Source organism: Callithrix jacchus, chromosome 1 (genome assembly GCF_049354715.1).
Source record: "Callithrix jacchus isolate 240 chromosome 1, calJac240_pri, whole genome shotgun sequence".
Taxonomy (NCBI): domain Eukaryota; kingdom Metazoa; phylum Chordata; class Mammalia; order Primates; family Cebidae; genus Callithrix; species Callithrix jacchus.
In genome coordinates this window covers 211,157,742-211,181,692 of record NC_133502.1, presented here as the reverse complement: position 1 = coordinate 211,181,692, position 23,951 = coordinate 211,157,742, and the positions used below count along the sequence as shown (strand labels likewise).

The window sequence follows — 23,951 nt, the reverse complement described above, 5'->3', positions numbered from 1 at the left end:
ACAGGCTGGACATGGTTACACCTACAATCCCAGCACTTTGGGAGGCCAAGGCCAGCAGATCACCTGAGGTCAGGAGTTCGAGACCAGACTGCCCAACATGGCAAAACTCCGTATCTACTAAAAATACAAAAAATTAGCCACATGGTGGCAGGCGCCTGTAATCCCAGCTACCTAGGAGGCTGAGGCAGAAGAATCGCTTGAACCCGCGAGGTGAAGATTGCAGTGAGCTGAGATTATACCACCGCACTCCAGCCTGGGCAAAACTCTGTCTCAAAAAAAAAAAAAAAAAAATAGAGAAAGAAAGAAAGAAAACAGAATCAAAAAAACAGAGAACAGGAAACAGAAAATAAACTGTCAGACTTAAGCCCTAACATATCAAGAATTAAAATAAATGTAAGTGAGCTAAGTTTATCAATTAAAAGATAGAGAATGGTTTTAAAAAGCAAGATTTAAAAATATGACCTAACTATATGCTGTTTTAAAAAATTCACTACAAATGTAACAATATAGGCAGGATGAAAGGAAAAGAATGGAAAAAGCTGTATCACGCAAACATTAATCAAAGGAAAGCAGGAGTGGCAATATTAATATCAGATAAATCAGATTTCAGAGCAAGCAAATTACAGAGCTAGAGTGGCACACTAAGTGAATGAAAAGGTCAGTCCACCAAGAGGACACCACAGTCCTAAATGTGTGTGCACAAGACAGCTATAAATACGTGAAGTAAAAAGTGATAGAACTGAAAGGAGAAATAGACAAATCTATACTCAGAGTTGGGGTCTTCAATGCCCCTTTCTGAAGAGTTTAAAGTATTCATAGCCAGAAAAGCAGTAAGCAAACAGAATTCAACACTACCATCAACCTGCAGCATGTAATCGACATTTCCAAAACTCTCTACCCAACAACAGCAGACACTGCATTTTTTTTTTTTTTTTTTTTTAGATGAGGTCTCACTTTGTCGCCCAGGCTGGAGTACAATGGCTCGATCTTGGCCCACTGCAACTTCCACCTCCTGGGTTCAAGCAATTCTCCTGCCTCAGCCTTCCACGTAGCTGAGATTACAGGTGCCCACCACCACGGCCGGCTAATTTTTGTATTTTTAGTAGAGATGGGGTTTCTCCATGTTGGTCAGGCTGGTCTTGAACTCCCCATCTCAGGTGATCCACCTGCCTTGGCCTACCAAAGTGTTGGATTACAGACGTGAGCCACTGTGTCCAGCTGACACTGCATTGTTTTGAGTGACTACAAATGCTATTGTATTTTAAGTTTTGGTGTCCATGTATTTATAGATAGTACACAGAAATAAAATATATTTTTGTATGTTTTTACATAGGTATAAATCTAAGAAAACACATAGAGAATTTGTACACTGAAAACTGTACAGTGCTGATGGATGAAAAAAGGAATGAGCCACTGAAACAAGCAAACATGGATGAATTTCCAAGAATTATGCCAATAAGTGAAAAAAAAGCCAATCCCAAAAGGCTCCATACTGTATAATTCCATTTCTATTTATGTAATATTCTTGAAATGAAATTACAGAAATGGAGCTCTCTAGTGGTTACCCAGTGCTAAGGAGGGCACCGGGCAGCAGACGAGTAGGTGTGTCTATAAAAGGGCAATAGAGGGATCCTTATAGTGATGGAAATGTTCTCTATGTGTGTGTGTGTGTGTGTGTGTGTGTGTGTGTGTGTGTGTGTATTTTTAAAAGCAAGACCCATGGGCTATTTCTGCAGTTTCTGAATTCATAACTGGAATAGACATATTCAGTTTCTGGCAGAACTTTCAGTGATTTCTAACCTTTAGAATGCCAACTGAAAAATTACACGATTTATCAATTTAGAAAGGAGACTTTCTTTTCTTCAGAGACAGTCTCATTCTGTTGCCCAGGCTTGAATGCAGTTGTACGATCACAGCTCAATGAAGGCTCAACTTACTGGGCTCAGGTGATTCACCTGCCCCAGCCTCCCAAGTAGCTGGGACCACAGGTGTGTACCACCACACCCAGCTAATTTTTGTAGTTTTTGTAGAGACAGGGTTTTGCCATGTTGCCCAGGTTGGTCTTGAACTCCTGGGCTCAAGTGATCCGCCTGCCTCGGCCTCCCACACTGACTATGATATTATACTACAGGATGTTACCACTGGGGGAAGGGGCGGAAAGTATGTAAGTGAACTCTCTGCAGGTGCTTGGCTCGGCATTCCTGGTTTGGAGTCATCCTGGCAGGTGTCTGAGCCAATGACTTCCCACGCTTCCAGTTCCCAGCCATTGAGTTCCCAGCTGAAGGCCCAGATATCACAGAGCAAAAAAAGATGTCATCCTTGCTGGGCTCTGCCCAAATTCCTAATCTACAGAATCCACGAGCATAAGGAAAAGGTTGTTTTAAGATGCTAAGTTCTAGAGTAATTTGTTAAACATAAGTAGGAACCAAAACAGTTAAGTCCAGTTATTATCCTCATTTTACAAAGGCACATAGAGGTTAAGTCACTTGCCTGAGGTCACAAAGCTGTTATAGCAGATACAAAATTTGAACCCCATGACCTGAGCCAGGATATCATAGCACCTGTAGATTACAGGTGATTATGGTTATTTTTACAGAGTAATCTCATCTTTGCTGGGATCCAGCTCTAACATTCCATCTTCAAAAGTAAAAATGATTCTTGACCCCATGTCTCCTTTTCTTTATAGCAGAACTCTTTGAAAAGATTTTTTATAACTTATTGTCTCTAAACCTCTTTGAATGTGTACCCCTAATTAATAAAAATATTTTTCTTTTTTTTTAAGAGATGAGGACCTGCTCTGTTGTCCAGGCTAGAGTACAGTGATGTAATCATGGCTCACTGCAGCCTCAACCAACTTCTTAGGCACAAGGTATCCTTCCACTCAAGCCTCCTAAAATAGCTGGGCCTATAGGACTGTGCCACCATGCCTGGCTAATTTTTATTTTTTTTTGGAGAGGCAGTGTCTTGCTAGGTTGTCCAGTCTGGTAAAAATAGTTTTCTTTTTTTTTTGAGATGGAGTATTGCTCTGTCGCCCAGGCTGGAGTACAGTGGCGCAATCTCGGCTCACTGCAATCTCTGACTCCTGGGTTCAAGTGATTCTCCTGTCTTAGCCTCTTGAGAAGCTGGGATTACAGGCACGTGCTACTGTGCCTGGCTCATTTTTATATTTTTAGTGGAGACCAATTTCACCATGTTGGCCATGGTTGGCCAGGATGGTCTTGAACTCCTGACCTCAGATGATCCAGCTGCCTTGGCCTCCAAAAGTGCTGGGATTACAGGTGTGAGCCACCACGCCAGGCTGGTAAAAATATTTCTAAGAATATACTTCTAATATACACATACTTAGTTATCAGTCAAGTACAGGTTTTAATCATATAAAAAGTACTTTTCTCAAAAATGCTTAATGTTATTACAATCAAGGCTCTAGACCTAATTTACAGATTACAGAAAATGCAGGGATAGAGAAGCAAGTTAAAGTACTCCATGAAGAAACAAGTAGTAAGTATTAGAAAAGAGGACCGGCTTCCAATATCATTAAAAACATTCAAAAGAAAAAAAAAGAGGTAAGGTGCTGCTCTAGGTTAAGATAGGAAAAAGAAATAGCTAAATGTGTCAACCTTAACTGGAGGATAGTTCAGAAATAAAAATAGCTGCAAAATATATTTTGAGAACAATTAAAGAGACCTGAATATGGGCGGAATATTACATATTATGACATTATTCATCTCTTATGTATGACAATGGCATTGTATTTATGAGGAAGAATGTCCTTATTCTTAGGAGCTGCTTATGAAAGAATGTGTAGAATATCATAGTTTCTGGCTGGGTGAGGTGGCGCATGCCTATAATCCCAGCTACGCGGGAGGCTGAGGCAGGAGAATTGCTGGGACCCAGAATAGAGGTTGCAGGGAGCCAAGATCATGCCACTGTACTCCAGCCTCAGCGAGAGTGAGACACCATCTCAAAAAAAAGTAAAATTAAAAATAAGAAAGAATATCATTCTAAAAAAAAAAAAGAAAAAGAAAAAAAATTCAGATGAGAATTCTTAAAAAAAAAAAAAAAGAGTATCATAGTTTCTGCAACTTATTCTCAAATGATACAGAAAAAAGAATACGTAGAGAGAAAGCAAATGTGGCAAATGTGAAAAACTTTGTTTTTTTTTTGAGACAGGGTCTTTTCCTGTTGCCCAGGCTGCTTAAATTTCTGGGCTTAATTAATACTCCTGCCGCAAATAAAAAGTTGTTGGGAAATTATGTGTATTATATCCCATTAATATTATGTTAAATTTACAAACAGATTCTAAATTAATGTATTAACTGTGTAAATAGAAGCGCTGATATTTTCTTTTGAAGATAACCTACCCTCTCCTTGTTGCCAAACCCGCTGGTCTGTTTTCATCTGCTTGTTTCTTTGGCACTGCCGGCCGAACCTGCCTTGAAACTTTCCTTCTCACCTCAGAGCCACAGTGTCTATGGATGCTCTGCCCAAGAATCCTCCTGGCTCCATCCCCTGCCCATTCATGTTTGGTTCCCTAATTGTGCTCATTTGCATCATCAGTATCTGTCTCCCCAGCTGGGAAGTTTTGCAAAGGCAGGACTTTGCTCTCATCCCTGTACCCTGGGGTCTAACTGGTACCTGGTACATAGTAAGTGCTGAAAAAATATTTGCTTATTAGTCAGAGTGGAAAATTCCAAGAATTATCTGTAGAACATCAATGTTTCCATGGAAAATCCCATTAGATATTGACATTTGGGAACAAATGAAATGCAGCTCATCAATAGTTAAAAGAATGCTATAAAAAAAGCATTCAGAGAACAAAAAAGACCTCCCATAAATCAAAGATTAGAAGATAAAGACTGGGCGAGGTGTAGTGGCGTGTGCTTATAGTCTTAGCTACTTGGGAGGCTGAAGTGGGAAGATCGAGTGAGCCCATTAGTTTGAGGCCAGCCTGGGCAACATAGAGAGACCCTGTATGGAAAAAAATAAAAATAAAAAAATAAAGACCAAAAAATAGAACAAAGAGCTGGGCAAGAGGTAAGAAAATCCTACAGTGGGTCCAAGAAGTTCCCTATGAGACACCAAACCTAGTGAAAGGGGTGACAAAGGTGAGAAAGAAGAGAGCAGCATGCCTCACTTTGAAGGGGACTGCCCCTTTGCCAAATGGAGAACGTCCTGAATGTCTCAAATATGGCTCAAAAAGGCTTCCCGAAAGCACATTACTGGGAAATGTCAGGCTGAGGATGAAGGGTAGACCCTAGAACATTCTGGGGGCAAATTCTAGGTCACACACCAATGATCAGGAGCCAGAGGGCATCTTCAAAGGCATCACATGGCCCTCCGTGTTATAGGAACAACCACCTCCCGCCTGTCATTTTACATCTAGCAGAAGCTGTAGCGTTGGGTAGGCAACTGACCCCTGCCTCAGATCACTAAGCAGCTCAGACCCAAGGTCCACATGGTAAAAACTACTCCTATCATCACATACAGGATGCCTCCCCTGGAGTAATTGTCTGGGACTGGGTCTGGCCAAAGGATGCAGACCCACATTGCTCCTCTGCAGTGACTGCAGTGAGTGATGCTAGAAGACAGTAGAAAAGGAAGGGAGGGGTTGTACTATTAATTGTTTCTCTACATCATTTTTTTTGCTATTTAGCTGCAGAGCTGAGCTGTCCTAAATTTCATTTCATCTGAGAGCATCCTATTGAACAGATAAGCCACTCCTGCCTGAGGCCACACAGCCAGGGGACAGCAGAGCCCAGGGTCAGCATCCATGCCTGCTAACTTCTCCAATTCTCGCTGCCCTCAGTTACACCTGGGCCTGGCAGGCTTCAGGATGACCTCTGACTTCTGGAAGTGTATGTTCCTCCAGGATGCTGGAAGAGACCCAAACACACCTCTTCTAACCGTGTGCGCTTCTCAGAAGGCTCTGACCCATCACTGTCACTTCCTGAATCCTCTTCATCCCTGAAGATGTCGTCATAGGCAGGAACTTCAAGGTCATCATCTTGTTTAATGAGTAATTTGATCTGAGTTCAAAACAAACAGGAATTAAGTCTCTCCTCTTTCTACGGAAAACTATACAATATGTTCTTTTGCAGAATCTTATTTCCTAATAAGCTGACTCAGTTTCCTGTACATACAAATAGCTACCTATTTAACAAGAGTTCCAGATTTCTTAGGAATTTTCTTGTTTTCGTTACCAGTGAGGCACCAGAGTTACACCATATGTGGTATGCAGAAATTATGAAAATCTGAAAACAGTTCTTTGAAAACCGTCTAGTCTATATAAGTCTGGAAACACAGCATCCTCTTATGCCATACAGCAATAAAATGAATACCCCACAAGTTGGCCTCTGATAAAGGACATGAATATGTATAACCCATAAGTCAATAAAACTCTTACCTAAAACTAATTCCAGGCTGATTTTTCTTTATTTTTTTTCTTTCAAGACTGACTCTTGCTCTGTCACCCAGGCTGGAGTGTAGTGGCACAATCTCAGCTCACTGCAGCCTCTGCCTCCCGTGTTCAAGTGATTCTCCTGCCTTAGTCTCCCAAATAGCTAGGATTACAAGTGTATGCCACCACACCCAGCTAATTTTTCTACTTTTAGTAAAAATGGGTTACGCCATGTTGGCCAGGCTGGTCTCAAACTCCCACTCAAGTGATCTGCCTGCCTTGGCCTCCCAAAGTGCTGGGATTACAGGTGTGAGTAACCGCACCTGGCCTCCAGGCTGATTTTTCTGGGAGAGGTTCCTGATATAAGAATTTGGGAGCCCAACACCCTGTGGGTGGGAGATCAAGTCAGAGAATGCTTAGGTATACCTTCAAACGGTATGCTTGCTGCTCAAGGGTTCAAAGAGTAAGCACAGTAGAGCCATTCTAGGTTACAGGGTTCTGGTCCCATACCTCCCAAGTCAAGTCAATTCCACAAATGCATTCTGAGCAACTCCAAGGGCTAGGTGCCACATCTCTTGTTAAAGATGAACAAAATCATGGTTGGACACAGTGGCTCATGCCTGTAATCCCAGTACTTTGGGAAGTCAAGGTGGGAGAATCTCTTAAGGCCAGGAGTGCAAGGCCAGCCTGACCACACAGCAAGATTGAATTTCTCTCTTTCTCTTTTTTTTTGAGACAGAGTTTTGCTCTGTTGCCCAGGCTGGAGTGCAGTGGTGCAATCTCAGCTCACTACAACCTCCACCTCCTGGGTTTGAGCAATTCTCTTGCCTCAGTTTCCCGAGTAGCCTGGATTACAGGCGCATACCACTATGCCCGGCTAATTTTTTGTATTTTTAGTACAGATAGGGTTTTGCCATTTGGTCAGGCTGGTCTTGAACTCCCGACCTCAAGTGATCCACCTGTCTCAGCCTCCCAAAGTGCTGGGATTACGGGCGTGAGCAACTGTTCCTGACCAAGACTCCATTTCAAAAAAAAATAAAAACAAATTTTTGCTGGGTGTGGTGACATGTGCCTGTCGTCCCACCTACTAAGGAGGCTGAGGCAGAAGGATCACTTGAACCCAGGGGTTTGAGATGACAGTGAGCCATGATTGTGCCACTGTACTCCAGCCTATCTCTTAAAAAAAAGATGACAAAGACCAAGTACTTTGGTTCCCACTCCCATAGAGTAGTAATACATACACCTTACCAAGAACACCAGGTGAGACATTATAGATGGATAAAAGGTACAGACAGTTTGAGGGCAGATCACGAAAAGTACCTGGGTGTCGTTGTACACATTCACGACATTGACTGGCCTATGGGTGTCACACACAAAGAATACAGTGTCTTCATCAGGTTGAAGGATATCCAGTAGGTCTACATTAGCTCCGCAGTTTATGAGAATAAAGTAACGAAACTGAAAAAAAGGAAGATATTGTAAAGTAGCTGTACCAAGGAGGCCCCTTTCCCTTCATTGCACTAAGCCTCTGAGTTGTTCTGCTGAAACTCACTAAGTCCCTGATATGTGGTGAGGACCACATGGCAAGGGACTCCAAAAATGGCTAAGTGCTTTAGCATGGTGACACTGTGGCTCCCAACTTTCCCCAGGAGCACACTGAGACTCAGCAGGCCCAAATTTCATGGACAAGCTCAAGAAGCCCAAGAGGAGCAGACCAAGACTTTCAGAACATGGTTGTTTCTCTTCAGACCTCATAGTACAGTGCTGTGTGCCTCTCCAGGCTAATGACATTGTACAGGTTTAAGTTTTTAGCAAATACTTTATGGGTACTTAATTAAGTCCTTTATCACACTCTATCACTAGTATACCATGTTCTTTCCTTATAAATACCAAACTGGTATGGGTCCTTGACATGATGACAGGAACACCAGAAAAAGATTTGTCTCTGCCTAAATAATCCTAGATATGGCTAGGCACTCCAGGGACCCTCTTCCATGTTCCATCCCCTATCTGTGGAGTCCACAATGTCCCATCTCTCATTTGGCCCCATGCAGAGGTGCGAGGAATACTGGCCTCTATTATTTAAATTCATTCCTGGATTTCAAGTTGGAAACCAGGATGCATTGGAGAAATAATGTAAGACAGTAGTGTATTCTAAAGTAATTTTAACTAATCCCAGCACTTTGGGAGGCCAAGGCAGGCGGATCACTTGAGGTCAGGAGTTCAAGACCAGCCTGACCAAAGTGCTGAAACCCCATCTCTACTAAAAATACAAAAATTAGCCAGGTGTGGTTGTGGGCTCCTGTAATCCCAGCTACTTAGGAGGCTGAGGCAGGAGAATCGCTTGAACCCAGAAGGCCGTCCCAAAATAAATTAATAAAATAAAATAATTTTAACTAGACCATATTAAAAACTGCTAGAATCCAAGCACCTTACAATCAAATTTCTGCAAAACAAGTTCAAAGTTAGGGGCTATCCACATTTATTATCTTTTTGTGCTCTCAGTTTTGCTTCTACAACTTATGCGTAAATCATCAGTATATATAGCATGTTTTTCTCTTCCGTATTGCCTAATGTAGCTGATACTTAACACACTTAATCTATTGTAGAAAGAGAAAGACTGCTGTGTCAAGAAATTACAATCGAGTAAAAAAGCCAAATTATTCTGAAATGCATCTTCAATACCTGTTCTTTATGCTCAAGAAATGCAGTTTCAAGTTCTTGCCACCCAGAAACTGGAACCAGCGTATACTGCACGTGGTCACACTGGAACAAGGCCTGGGGAGAGAGTTTTCAAAGCCGATCTTTGGCCATTCTCCTTGAAAAGAACCTTAGGACATTAGCAATTTACCTTGAATAGAACCTGAGGTAGATTAGAGGGGTTAAGAGACAAGAGACACGGGGCAACATTAACGTTAGTGAAAATGTTGACGGGAAAAGCCAGGTGCTAGGAATACGAGTGTTTACCATATTATTTTGTCAGTTTTGCAAATTACCAAAGTAAAACATCGGGGAGAAATGCCGATACTACTTCCAGGCCTTCTGAAAAGTTCCTGATCCAAAACAGTGGGCCTGACCAAAACAATGCAAACACTACGCCCTATTCAAAACCAAACTAGGGACGCCCATATTCCCAGCAACACCTACGACACAACTGTACCCACAGTTGTCACAGATTCCTTTCTCTCAAATCTGCCATTTGAGAGGCCGCGACAGATCCAAGGCTTCCCCCAAATGCAACCGTTCTGTTCACCTGTTAACAGTTTATTGCAAACAGACAAACTAGTCTCTTTGCCTTTCCCTTAACCCACCGTGGGGACGGGGAGGCGACCTCTCCTCCGAGTCTCCCTCCTCTCACCTGCTGCTCACCTCCCGTCCTGCTCCCTCTCCCACCTTAAGCCTTCCGCACCCATCCTGACTCTCTGCCAGCCCTGCGCCCCCACCTCCATCCCGCGCCTACGGAGCACCCTCGCTTCTCGCGCCGGTCCCGCCCTCCTAGGGTCCGCAGGTCTCACCTGAAGGATCTTGCACGCACACAGAGCATCCACGTCCGAGGCCACGAAGAGAAAGACCCTCTATCGGGGCAAGAGCGGGCGGGGTGAATGCGGCGACCCGAACCCCGGCCCTCCCCTGCCTCCCCGTCACCCATGGCCGCTCCCCCTCATCCCTTCCCCTAGGCAAGGCCTCGGCTGGGGTCCCGGACTGGGAGTCACCTGGCTCTGGACCACCTCGTAGAACTCTTTGCGGAAATCGGACACGAACATAGCCACAGTGGCCGAACACCTGGCTCTAGCGCTGAGGTACCGAGAGCCCCGACGGCGGTCAAGACTCCCGCCAAATCACGGCTCCTCTGATTGGTCCAGGGATCACCAACCAATAGCTTCTTAGTACCCAGCCTTCCCTTCTTTTTGATTGGGCTACATTGGGGGCGGGCATTAGCGCTCTGCCATTCTCTGCTAGAACACTCCAGCCCGCCCCGAAAGAAGCGTCATCTCTGAGGCCGAACGCAAACAGTGTTGCCCTCTTCAACTCTGACTCGTTTTTACCCGGAAACGCGACTTTCGGCGGACATCTTTACTTTGGGAAGAGAAGCCTACTGCTTCCCACTGGGAACCCTGAAGGAAAGGACATTTACAGCCGTAAACTCAACGACATACAGAATGGGGCCGCAGTTACGTTTGCAATAGGTTCTTGGTGTGGTTTGAAAAAAGGATTTTAGCTTACTTCCGCCCAAGTCCTCGATGGCTGAAGCAGAGGCCGACAGATTTACGTGCATTCTGGGTAATGTAGTCGCAAGGACAATGGGCCCTACTAAATTCGTTTGGAGGGGAATACTATCAACACATAATTTTAAAATAACTTTAAGAAGTACCTATAAAAGGGGAAATAAATCAGGAAATGGTATTTTAGTGCTTCTACTGAGGGTGTTTTAGAACCTAACGCCTTCACCTGGCCTTTTCTCTTTTGCAGCCGACGCCTGGCCCAGGGCACCCCCCTCCGGGTTTCGGGTCTGGCACTTCCGGTGAGCCTCGGGCATACCGGCTTGGAGCAGCAGCTGCGGCGGCGGCGGGGTGCCATCGTCACGTTCCCCGAGAGAAGCGGCGTCTGCAAGGGAGTGTCCATCATGGTAAGCGCTGCCGGGCAGCGGGAGGGGGCTAGGGGCCTGGACCAGGGCCGGAGGTAGGGCCAGGCGGGGCGGGTGGGGTCGGGACGGCGGCGGAGGTGCCGAGTCACCCGGGCCTGAGTCCGCGCCGGACTCATCGGCCGCGCCGGGCACAGGCAGGATCCTTGACCACTAACCGCTTGTGGTCGCGTCCGCGGGTCCTGAGCATGGCTCGCATTCCGTCTTAGCCCAACTTTCCCTTCTTGACGAAAGAAAGGAAGGTTTGTGTCCATTCATGGGTTTCTCAAGTGCTGGACACGCAACAGGTTTCCATAAACCCAAAGTTAGTTGCAGGATTGTTGGGGATGGGAACAGAATCAGACTCTCCCCAGGTAGAATCCGTAACGGGCATCCCCGCTCTTGGGGGTACACCCAGCTCTTGCCCCAGCTCCGTGAGCTCCGTGAGCTCCGTACCCACGGGTTCGTGCCTTTGGATATGTACAGCGGTGTTGTGTTCGGTAATGATAATGATGGGAGCTAATACCTGCTAGTACATTTCCTGTTACGCAGCTTTTAACACCTGTAATCCCTCATCATGCCTTATTTCTTTTAGTCCCTACAACCCCTTTGGAAGCAAGGATGATCATTATTTTAAACATGAGAAAACTAACTTTTACAGAGATATTTTATTTGAGTCACAAAAGTAGGGAGTGGAGAGTTGAAGCCAAGTCTCTGTCTGCAAAGCACTCTATGGTATTGTCTTCCTGTCACCTGTTTATTTTAGTAAAGACAAGAAATGATTGTTACATTTTATCCCAAGCGTGTCATTGTCAAACTCTGGCTTATTTCTCTTCTTGAGTTCATCCACTCAGGAATACCTGATATATTCCAGTCAATGTGCTAGGTCTGGGGATTGAAAAGGAAAGTGAGAGATGGGATGGGGAGCAGCACAGAAGGGGCAGAAGGTCGTGTTCATGGGTAAACTGCAGGCAGGTTGTTAAGTATGTTGCCCCTTTGTGCGGATTTACCTTTTATGTTCAAAGAGAATTCTTGGCTTAGATAGGGTGGCTAGTGAGAAGCACTCAGGGGAAGCCACCACCCTGTACTGGCTTTGTTCACCCCGAAACGCTTTTCATGTTGTTATGCTTCTGGTCAAGATTTAGTTGAACAGAATTCTGCTGCTTAAAAGAAGAAAGCAGAAGATTGAAAATTACTGCGCTAGAGAGCCAGGGAGTGAAGAGCCATCCAAGATTTTAGGAGGGTGCATGCTATATTTGCATTTTAGGAGATAGCTAATTCAGCTTGCTAATTTTGGAGTTGCTAGTAAACTGCTTTGTCAGTAGGTGGCTTTCCTTCTACTAAATATATATTTGGAATCAAGTCAAGAAATTAATAGAGATTTTTTTTTTTAGTTGTGGTTAAAGCAAATTTTTGTCATAAACGTTTTTAAGTCTATGGTTAATAGTGTTGAGTACATTCATGGGCAACAGATTTTCAGAACTTTTTCATCTTGCAAAAGTGAAACTCTACTCATATTAAACAGTAACTCCATTTTCTACTTTTCATAGCCCCTGTCAACCTCTATTCCACTTTGTCTCCATAAATTTGCCTATGCTAGGAACTTCCCTAGAAATAGATTCATAAAATATAAGTCCTTTTGTGACTGTCTTATTTTACTTAGCATGAAATCGTCAAGGGTCATCTATGTGACAGGATTTCCTTCATCTTCAAAGCTGCATAAACCACAATTTGTTTATTCATTCACCTGTCATTGGACACTTGGGTTGCTTCCACCTTTTAGCTGTTATGAATAATTGTGCTATGAATATGTGGTATACAAAAATCTCTTCTTGATTCTGCCTCCAGTTCTTCTAAATATATATTCTACTGTGAGATTTTATATGGTTTTGGTTACCTGAAGTCAACCATGGTTCAAACATTTTAAAATAGAGACCACATTCACATAACTTTTGTTACCGTATATTGTTATAATTGCTTTAGTACTTGTTAATCTCTTAATGTGCCTAATTTAGAAATGAAGCTTTTTATTTTTTTTGAATTGAAGTCTTGCTCTATCGCCCAGGCTGGAGTGCAGTGGCAGCTATCTCTGCTCACTGCAACCCCTGCCTCCTGAGTTCAAGCAATTCTCCTGCCTCAGCCTCCTGGGTAACTGGGATTACAGGCATGGGCTACTATGCCCAGCTAATTTTTGTATTTTTAATAGAGAGGGGGTTTCGCCATGCTGGTTAGGCTAGTCTTGAACTCCTGACCTCAGGTGATCCAAAGTGCTAGGATTACAGGCGTGAGACCCCACACCCAGTGTATAAATTAAACTGTATTGTAGATATGTATGTATAAGAAAAAAACATATTATATATGTTTTGGTATTATCTGTAGCTTCAGGCGTCCACTGTGGATGTTGGAATATATCCCCTGTGGATATGAGGGGGTGATGGGATGAATACTGTAGTTTGAGAAGACACCAAATTGATGTGTGTTTGCTAAGCCTTTTATTTATTTGTTTGTTTGTTTATTTATTTTAAAGGCTAGTCAAGTGAAGCAGTGGGAGTGGAGAAGGAACAAAGAAATCTGTAACTGGTTAAAGTAGTTGTAAGGATCATACCTTTTTAATGGCACCATGTTTTAGCTTTGCTTGTTGATGTAAGAAAGCACCACAACATAGTGTGACATGTATCTGCTCTGTCCTGTGAGAGCACACTGGAGGGGCACTAGCACTGACCCTCAGCAGAGCAGGGGAGGCTTCCTGGGGAAAGGAAAGGTTGGTAACTGGAAGCCAGGGGAAGGGGTGGAAACACTAGGTACCTGTTCTTTCTGCTGCCTGGAATGCCTTTCCCTATTTTTTCCTGGCTTCCTCTCATAGCATTCAGGTCTTTGTGCAGAGTCCCTTCCTAACTACCTATTTAAAATAGGATTCTCAGGAGCCCTTGTTCTCCTTACCTTGCTGCTTGTCTTCAGAACTGCTGGGCACACATGCGTTTTCTTGTTATATCTCCCTTGCTTTAAGTGTGAGTTCCACCAGGACAGAGGTGGTGTCTATTTTGGTAGTGGACAAATATCACTAGATTGGTGTTTCCCTTGTGCTCAGGTCAGAGCCTGGCAGATAATAGGCACTCAATAAAGAGATGTTTCAATGAACAAATATTGTTTAGATTAATGATAATAGGAAAAGTGTTCAATGCAGAGCAACTAGCCCAGGCAGGAGTTTAGAAGTCTGTGGGGCTGTCAGTACAAGTCTGAAGTATACAAGAGGTCGGGCCTTGATCCTGAGGATGAAGAGGGGAGCACAGCCCCGAAAAAGGTTCAGGGCAGGCTTGACATTGCCTCTTAGATTTAGTAAGATTACATTGAAGATTTCAGTGCATTGTGTTCTTTGACAGTGTTTAGCACCATTAATTACTCTGACATGTTTTGGGTTTTGACATGAATAAATGTACCTTTGCTCTAATACTGGTTTCTCTTTCCTCTTTCTAGTTCTCTTTCAACATGTTCGACCACCCGATTCCCAGGGTTTTCCAAAACCGCTTCTCCACACAGTACCGCTGCTTCTCTGTGTCCATGCTAGCAGGGCCTAATGACAGGTCAGATGTGGAGAAAGGAGGGAAGAGTATGTGCTTGTTTTTATTTTGAATAGTAACCTTTCCTTCCCTAAGTCTGCAATGCTGTAGCCTTCAACAGTACTTTCTTTGCATGTGGGAGTCAGAAACTCGTGTTACTGTGATAATGGTGCTTATCCCAGACTTGCTCTCTAGGGGTGGGGTGCTAATTATGGTTAGGTTTACGGCTGATAACCATTCAGTTCCCAAAATAAATTACACCAAGTAAGATTCTTTATGAAAGATCACTGTGACATTCTGGCTACCCTAAAAACAGTTTAAAACTTTTTATTAGCTATAACAGAAACTGCATCTTGCCTTTGGTCTGTCCTTTTTATTTTTATGTTTTAATATTTCTTAAATGTTCTTTCCACAGTAATTATGCCACCTTCAGCCCTGGACCAACTCAGTAAGTATCTTCTGAGTGACTTAAGAACTTAGATAATATAAATATGGACACCAGGAGTCAGCATGGGCTCCTCAGTACATCTAGACACCAGTGTGCTTTGTGAACATCTGGTTGTGAATTGCTCCTGGAGGGCATGTGCTGGGCTGGGAGAACCTGGGCACAGGTGCTTAGGGCAAGGCCAGGGCCCCCTCAGTGCTCAGCTTCATCACTGCCCTGGGTGCTTCAGGTCTCTCCTCTGTGAAGGTAATTCCCCTCTTCTTCCTAATCACCCCCTCCTCCAACTTTTCTCAGTATTCTGTCAGGATTAAATGAAGGTACAAGTATCAAGTGCTTTGGACAGTGCCAGGGCAGCTGATGCCATTGGCTGGGCTCACTAGATTTTTTTCCTAAAGGAAGAATTGGTCGGCTCACAAGAGGGTACTGTAAAGCAGGTTTCTCATCCCCTCACCAAACATCTTTCCTGAGCTCCAGACCTCCATTTCTATTCCCCAGTGCACCATTGCATCCTCAGCATGTCAAAAACTGAGCTATTGTCTTCCATTCCAGAAGCCACTCCTCTTTACTGGGCTCTTGCCTCTTACCAGGAGTGAGATAGGCACACAGGGGTTGTTTCTCTGACCCTTTATCCCATGAGAGCAACCTGGAAACCCATGCCCTAGCCTCATACTACACAGACATGGAAAATCTCAATCATGGACAACCCAGTCAAGGATGCAGTCATTGCCTTCCACACGTAAGAGTGTTTCTGGTGTGAATTCTTCCTTTGTGAGTCAGGAGACTGGGGCTGGCCATGGGGACAGGTTCATGCTTGGTGTTGAGAGAACAGGTGCTGGATGTGGTGTGACTCACCTCAGGCTCTTTGCCCAGCCTGACTCTAGAGTAGCAGCTTGACCTCTTTGAACTTCAGTGTCCTCTTCTTTAACTGGGGTCACCTATGTGTCTGTGCATCAGAAGTGCTACAGTGTCTGTGACAACCCAAGCTATCTGATGCCAACCACAAGGTGGGAGGTGGCCATTGAGCCAGGACCAGCTATGGCTTTACCCAGTGGAAGCCTCAGCCCAACCTCAGCTCAGGTCAACAGTGCCATGGAGTTCACAGTTCTTACAAAAACCCTGTCATTACAGAGGAGCGAACAGCCATCCTAGAAAGGTCTTCCTTTCAGGATGTGCTGAACCAGGAGACAGACACCAGGTGTGACCCTTGGCACAGGTGTCCAGAAGAAACTTGGGCTGGGTCATTGAGGTGTAGCGCAGATCAGTGTTGTTCAGATCTTTTAAGTGATAGGGGAAACTTTCTGTCCAAATCCTATAGGAAGTCCTCTAATTTATAAAATAAGAGTCTCTGCTCTGGTTGGAGGAAGTGAGGGAGTACAGAGGGACTGGGAGCCCCAGGGCACTTGGAGCCTCTAAGTCACAAAATACAGTTTGAGAGTCAGTGGACTGAGGGACATTGGAGTCTCTTTCATCAGGCCCAGTCTAGTTTACTGTGGACCTGCTGTAGGTCAGCTCCATGGCTTTGCAGCTGGGAGGTGTACTGGGATGGAGGTCCTGGCCCCTTTACTGCCAGTGTGAGAGTCACCCTTGGTGATAGGAGGGAGTGCCCACCCCTTCTTTACCTCCATGCTGCTCCCAGAGGTTCTCTGTAGCTTTCTGCCCAAGCTTTTTACTTGATTTGCTTTATTAGAATTTTTAGGGAGATTTCAAGTGGAATCTGCATTACCTCCTAACACTAAATGTGATTTTTGTTGGCATATTTGCCTCAACTAGCAAGCTAAATTCTGCTTTGATGGTTGAACCCCTGGACTTAAGCCAGCAGCCTGGGTTTGAATCCTGGCATCGCCACTTGTGTGCTGCGAGGTCTTGGGCATGTTACTTAACCTGTGGGTCTTGGTTTCCCCATAGATAAAAGGGAATAATGATAGTACCTACCTGACTGTTCTGGGAAGACTGAACAAGGGCCTTACACATGGCAGACACCATCACTACCATCAGTTCCTTCTCAGTCCTCCCCCAGGGCCCTATGTCTCCAGGGTTTTCCTGCCTCTTGTTGCCAGCCCCTCCTTTTTGTGCCTGTGGACCTCTCAGGTCAGCATGCCAGCAGTCTTGCTTACTTGCCTCTGCCCTGCTTTGAGCCCTCACCTCAAGGATCCCCAGAGAGGAGGCATCCTGTGTCATGACCCTGCTGAAAGCCTACACTGCCTGCTGAGCCTAGGCCCTAGGTTCTACCCCCATGTGGTGTCTCTCCTCTTCCCAACTACTCCCACATCTGTCCCCGGCCTATCTTGCCTAATTGCCCACGATTTCTGAACTGCCTGGGCTCCTCTTCCCTTCCACGCCCTTGCTCAGCCTGCCACCTCTGCCTGGATTTCTTGCCAGGCCTGTCTCCCCAGTGCCCAGCCTAAAGAACTCAGCCTCCAGGAGCCTAGGCTAGTAGCTCTACCCCCTCCTGCCCACAGCACCTGCAACATCTGGGCGTGCTTGTTTTCTTTGTTAGGTTTCTACTTTAAACTAGAAACCTTGGAAGGTTGAGATTTTGTCCAGGGCATGGTTGGCACTGAAATGATTTATGAATAAATGAATGAACACATCACTTTTTAAAATGTTGACTTCAGAAAAATCACAGGTCTATGCCAGGGCTGAGTTGCCAAGTTGCCGAACATTTCTAGGTTCCTCCTCGAGCTATGCACAGTGCTCTCACAGAGGGGGATGCATCTGCCAGAGGAGTGTGGGGTTTGAGGGATAGGGTTGTGGGGAGGCTCCTTTTATGGGAAGGCACGGGCTGAACAGGGTTCCCTTCATAGGAATTGTGCCTCATAGCCTCTCTCTTCTTTTCAGGCCGACTTAACATTACCTATCCCATGCTGTTCAAACTTACCAATAAGAATTCGGACCGCATGACACATTGTGGTGTGCTGGAGTTTGTGGCTGACGAGGGCATCTGCTACCTCCCACACTGGGTGAGTGGGGCTGCCAGGGTCTCTGGAGAGCAGCCACTTAGGCAGAGACACCCCCGCACTTGAGAGTTCTGGCCCCAGAGCAGGTGACCCAGCCTACTCCTCCTGCTCAGTGTCTTAGCCTGACCTGACCCAGCGGGAGGACGGGATCCAGAGCGGTACACTGTGCCTTACGTGGGCTTCTGGGCTCTGGACGCACCCTTGGGCCACTGAGCTGTGAGGGCAGCCTTTTCTTTGATAGTTGCACACCTGGTTGCCCAGAAACCACAGCTGAGATGTTCATCTATGATTTCCTGGGTGAGGCTTTTTTAAAAAATAATGGAGCACGAGACTATTTTTTAGGTGGTCTAGTAAGTAGGGTGTTTGAGGTTTTTATGCTTCCCCCCCGACTTTTAGTAGTCTGTCAGAGTGGACGTGTTTTCATTTACCTCTCACTTGAGTCTCCCAAATCTCAACTGAGCTGCCGGGAGAATGACACCCTGTTTCTTTACATGCAGGCTGTCTGTGGAAAGTTGATTTGAAGGATGTCATTGCAGATCCGGGCTGGGATACCCAGGGCATAAGAGCCACCAGAACCTGCCCTTGAGGCTATACCCCTCAGAGAAGTGAGCAGAACTATGCCAGTGCTATAGGGAGGAGCCTATAGCAGTGAGAGTTCCACACAGGTAGCTGTGGCCCACCTGGCTCCTTCTTTTCCTCCCTCTGCTCTGGCATTTTAGGGAAGTCTGCAGAGGGGCCTGCTTATCCTTCTCTTTGTGCTTGAATTACATCAGGCATCCTGAGGGACCCCACAGTGAGCTGTGGGCTGAGTGCTTGCTTGACTGCCACCAAGGAGATGTTCTGAAGCACAGCCCACCTCTCCTGCTGGTGCCCTATCATGGTGAACACCAAATGTTCAGAAGGGATGGCCTTAACTCATGTTTTCTGAGATAAAATATGAATTGGAATTCTTGCCAGGCACGGTGACTCATGCCTGTAATTCTACCACTTTGGGAGGCTGAGGCGGGCAGATCACTTGAGGTCAGGAGTTCGAGACTAGCCTGGCCAACATGGTGAAACCCCGTTTCTACTAAAAATACAAAAATTAGCCCTTCATAGTGGTACATACCTGTAATCCCAGCTACTTGGGAGACTGAGGCAGAAGAATGGCTTGAACCCTGGGAGGCATAGGTTGCAGTGAGCCAAGATTGGGCCATTGCACTTTAGCCTGGGTGACAGAGTGAGACTGTCTCAAAAAAATAATAATATGAATTGAAATTCTGAAGGTCCCTTTCCTCCTGTAGCAGGTGATCTTGCCCATGCTGCAGTGGCAGTGCCCGTCCTCTTCAGCCTGGGTACCAGGGCCCTTCCCAAAGTCTGGGCCTAGCCACTGTCTCCCCGCAGGAGCCCTGCACTCCATCACACCTAGTGCCTCACCTTCCCATGCTGTCACCTCACCTCAGCTGACCAGGCCTGCCCACCCTGGCCTATAGTGGGGGCTCTTAAGCCTCAAAGCCCAGATTGGCTTACCTGCCCTCCCCCGTATTTGCTACTTAGCCGCTTACTATTCTTGTGTTAGTCTGCAGGTGTCCACAGGGGTCTGAGGCCATGTTCTGCTCATCCAGTAGAACGCCTGGTCACTGAAGCCACTCTAGGTAGCTGAAGTGTCACGAAATGACTACTTACCCAGTCCCCTCTGTGGCTCACCTATAAGAGAAGGTGGTGATATTGGGGTTCTCCTTTAACCCATAGACTTGAAGCTTGGGTGGCCACTTGTCCAAGCTATTAGACTGCTTTAGACCAGGAAACTAATTGAATCCCTTTCTTCCCTGGAAAGCCTCTTTAGGTAGCCTGGGGCTGGCTTGGGGTGTGAAGCCACCAGGCCACCTCTTCCTGAGTTGACCTTCCAGCTCCTGTCATGGGCAGATGGGCACCAGGTGTCCTCCATCTGCTGTCTTGGAGGGCGTGTGAGCCAGTGCTTTTTCTGGGCTGGTTGGTGGGCTCCATCCCACAATGTTCCCAAGCTACTTCAGGGCGAGTCAGTGTGGAACAGGTGCTGGCCTTTCTCCTTACAGCCAAGACCAACCCGGCTGCGCGTTGTTCTGTATACTTTAAAATGCTGCATGGGGAGGGCCAGGCATCAGCTCCCCTGCCTGCTTACTGCTCTCAGGCCTCTTCCAGCAGCCCATTTCTCACCTCAAGCCCTAGTCTGACCTCTGCCTCTCTTCCTCACATCACCTGTGGTAGTGTCCTGCCTCAGGCTGAGGAAGCCACCCCCATCCCTGGCCGAGGAAGCCACCCCCATCCCTGGCCAGACTTCCCTCAGGCTCGCAATTGCAGCCCAGTATCCTTCCCCTTGCTGACAGATTTCTCACATAAATGTTCCCTAAGGGACAGTGCTCCTGGCCTGTGACTGGCTGACTCTGAGCCTTAGAGTACTTCCTGTTAGAATGTCACTCCCAGGCATATCAGACCCCAGTTACCAAAGCCAGTTGCCTCTGCATCCTTCTGTGCCTGCCTGTGGCGTCTGGTAGAGTGACCACCCTCTATTTCTGCCCTTCCTGGCCTGACGGTCAGCTGTCAGCGTGAGTGCCTGGGGTCCTCTGCATGCCTCTGCACAGGATCCACCACTCAGGCTTCCCTTGTGGCCTAGGCACAGCCTCCCAGACACAGCCTTGGCCTCAGCATGCCTCTGCCTCCTCATGAGCTCCCTTTCATCTGTGACACAGCCTTCAGCCCCCTCTTTGGCTGTTCCTTCTCACTGCCACTCCCGATGAAACATTCTTGAAGAGAGGTGATACCTGGGATTTGCTTCAGGGCATCTAGTGTGGCCTGGGACCGGGAGAGAAGGGGCACTGATCGATGGACTGAGCCATGTTGTGAGCACTGTCAACTGTCAGGGCTGGTCATGTGGGGGCTCTCGTGCATTGTTTCTACTTCTTTATATACCTGATGTATCTTTTGAAATGGGCCGAGTGCGGTGGCTCACGCCTGCAATTCCAGCACTTTGGGAGGCCGAGGCGGGCGAATCACAAAGTCAAGAGGTCGAGACCATGCTGGCTAACATGGTGAAACCCTGTCTCTACTAAAAATACAAAAATTAGCTGGGCGAAGTGGCGTGCACCTGTAGTCCCAGCTACTCGGGAGGCTGAGGCAGGAGAATTGCTTGAACCTGGGAGGTGGAGGTTGCAGTAAGCCGAAATTGCGCCACTGCATTCCAGCCTGGTGCCTGGCGACAGAGCAAGACTCTGTCTCAAAAAAAAAAAAAAAAAAAAAAAGACAGTTTCAGATAAGACAAGCAAAATTTCATTCCAGCACACAGAGCCTCTGACCCAAGTCTGGGCTCCCTGCACACCCTATACTCATGGGCATTGTGTATCTCTTTCCCTCTCGCTCCTCAGCCATCGTCTACCTTGTTGGGTTGTTTACTAGAGGCATGTGAAGGCTTTGTCAGATCTTTATAACCTCCATAGCAGACACCTCTGGGGCCTTGTCACTGTCTTTCTGCCTCACCTATGGTGTGCCATTGCATTGCTTGGTGAGCCTTGCCTGTGCTACTTTTGTCCTACCTCAGGTGCAGCCCGTCTTGCCCCAGGGCCTTATAAGTTGCTCGTGGGACAGCTTGGAAGTACGGGGGGTGACTGTCCCTGGAAAATACTCTGCCCCTAGGAGGCCTGGAACTAGTGAGCAGCCAGGTGGCCCTGCAGAGATGCGTTCATAGTGTGTGCTGCAGCAGCCTCAGTCGCACCCCTTTATTGGCTTCCTTCCACATCACTTGATTTTTTTCCCTCCTTCCTGACATAGTTTAACAAATTACTTATCTTGCTTCAGGTTCCTCTTCCAAGGACCCAAGTAAGACTGGCCTGCCCAATGTATACGGAGTGGTGGTTGTGGAGGCTACGTCATCTCTAGGAGTCTCATGCAACTTCTTTTTCCTTTCAGATGATGCAGAACTTGCTCTTGGAAGAAGGGGGCTTGGTCCAGGTGGAGAGCGTCAACCTACAAGTGGCCACGTATTCCAAATTCCAGCCTCAGAGCCCTGACTTCCTGGACATCACCAACCCCAAAGCCGTGTATCCTTTTCAAATAAGCGGAGTTCTTCTAGACAAAGGAGAGTGTGCTGGTGGTTGTTAAACGTCATGTACTTTATCGAATCTGTGCCTGCCTTGGAGATCACACATTTGTTTGTGATTCAAGTTGTGATTTGAGAATAATGGGGTTCAGCTAGCACATTTGAGTGGCTCTGGCCGAGTGAACTGTGTGCTGTCTGGACTGCCCCTGTCACTTTCCAGACACTTCCTGGAGACCACAACGAAGCCCTTTTTTCAGTTGGTCTGTGTCACCTGGCACAAATGAAAGGAGGGAGCAGCTCATCTACCTTTGGCTCCCTAGCACCCCCTCCCAGCCATGCACTGACCCATTAGCCTCACTGCATGCCAGCCTGAGAGCTCATTCACTCCAGGCTGATAGATCCCAATGACTGCAATTTCCGTGTCAGCAAGCAGAAAGCAAAGGTGTCAGGTTCCTGTTGATTTTTTATGTTCACCTCTGAACTTAAGCCAGAAGCCAGGTGTATGTGTTGACAGCATCAGGAAGTAGGCAGTGCAGGTATGGGATGGTGCTGTGTACACTGATTGAGATCTCTAGCTCCATGGGCCCAGTTTGCCTTGTTAAGATCATGGTGAAACCCTATTCTCAATGTAACGATAGTGAGAAAAAAAAAAGATCACGTAAGAGTGACCACTCCATTCTACTTTTTTTTTTTTTCTATAATGCATACTTGAAAAAAAATAGTTGAACAACACAGACAGGTAGAAAGTTAAGAAAAGCTGCCTCCCTCCCCAGTAGCCCTCTTTCCAGGTGTGTTCTTAGGAGCAAGGCAGTGCTGGTTGTGCTCTTGATGCAAATGGGCCATGTATGTCCTTTGCTGCCCATGTCCTGGACACAATGGTCTTGTTGAGCCTCCTGTCCCACAGGCGGGGGAATGTCCTATGGGAAGAGCTGGTTAACTTGTCCTTCAGCGCTCTGACCTAGAGGTGCTTGTTTGGCTGTCAGTGACCAGGAATGGGCCCCTTCTAATTTTCTTAGAGTTTTTACATGTGTTGCAATGTAGGCTATCTTTTTTTTTTTTTTGAGACAGAGTCTCACTCTGTTGCCTAGGTTGGAGTGCAGTGGCATGATCTCAGCTCACTGCAACCTCCACCTCCCAGGTTCAAGCGATTCTCCTGCTTCAGCCTCCCAAGTAGCAGGGATTACAGGTGTGCGCCACTATACCCGGCTACTTTTTGTATTTATAGTAGAGATTGAGTTTCACCGTGTTGCCCAAACTGGTCTTGAACTCCTGACCTCAGGTGATCCACCCACCTCAGCCTCCCAAAATATTGGGATTACAGGCGAGAGGCACCACTCCCAGCCCCGGTGCAGACTTCTTATCAGGTTAATCTCAGATACTGTTTCTGTCAGCACAATTAACTTGTTAGTGTTTGGAGAAAGGGCGTCAACTTCTGTCAGTTGAGAGTCAGCCTGGTGGTCTCTGGTCTGGCTGAGGTCTGGATGAAAACAGTTTTGCCTTCAAGCAGAGAAGTGGGGAAGCTGGTGGCCCAGCAGGCACCAGAGTATGCAGAGGCATGTGGGGAGCCAGCCCCACAGCAGAGGCCTTGTATTTCCAACCTGAAGGCTCTGGCTCCTCTCCTCCAGTTGCTGCAGTGGAAGTCAGAGAAGAGGCCCTGGCAGGGTCATTGGAGGAGTGGAGGGAAGGACACACTGCACCATGGCACTTCATGTGTGGGAGCAAAGAAAGTGTCCATCACATAAGGCGCTTTTCACAAAGCTGCTGTGGTTCTAGAAAGCTGTTAGATCAAGCGAGGTGAACCTAGTAGCCTCACTTTTTCACCCTCGAGTTGGACTCTCACAGTGGCAGGCTCTGGAGCTATGTTTCATGTGACTTTTTTATGTAAAGTAATTCAGCAAATTGATGAGGAAGACATGGTTAAGA

At 46.4% G+C, this 23,951-nt stretch overlaps 2 protein-coding genes across 5 annotated transcripts in view; one reads left to right on the top strand and one right to left on the bottom strand.

The window, feature by feature from the left end:
• Positions 1–10,249, bottom strand: part of CDC45 (cell division cycle 45) — a 44,334-nt gene extending 34,085 nt beyond the window's left edge. For 2 of the 3 annotated variants that reach the window (XM_002743541.6, XM_078341668.1), the window contains exons 1-5: positions 10,111–10,249; positions 9,913–9,972; positions 9,083–9,175; positions 7,718–7,855; positions 5,895–6,026 (exon numbers count right to left, since the gene is read on the bottom strand). In XM_002743541.6, coding sequence (XP_002743587.1) covers positions 5,895–6,026; positions 7,718–7,855; positions 9,083–9,175; positions 9,913–9,972; positions 10,111–10,161 — 474 coding nt within the window. In that variant the 5' untranslated portion in view covers positions 10,162–10,249. The remainder of the gene's footprint in view (positions 1–5,894; positions 6,027–7,717; positions 7,856–9,082; positions 9,176–9,912; positions 9,973–10,110) is intronic. The other variant, XM_035269295.3, reaches the window with a different exon arrangement.
• Positions 10,250–10,932: 683 nt separating this feature from the next.
• UFD1 (ubiquitin recognition factor in ER associated degradation 1) overlaps positions 10,933–23,951 on the top strand; it is a 29,367-nt gene continuing 16,348 nt past the window's right edge. Inside the window, exons 1-5 of one of the 2 annotated variants that reach the window (XM_054241756.2) lie at positions 10,933–11,024; positions 14,493–14,599; positions 14,991–15,023; positions 17,859–17,980; positions 21,899–22,029. In XM_054241756.2, the coding sequence (XP_054097731.1) occupies positions 14,593–14,599; positions 14,991–15,023; positions 17,859–17,980; positions 21,899–22,029 (293 nt within the window). In that variant the 5' untranslated portion in view covers positions 10,933–11,024; positions 14,493–14,592. Of the gene's footprint in view, positions 11,025–14,492; positions 14,626–14,990; positions 15,024–17,858; positions 17,981–21,898; positions 22,030–23,951 lie in introns of both variants that reach the window. The other variant, XM_035270973.2, reaches the window with a different exon arrangement.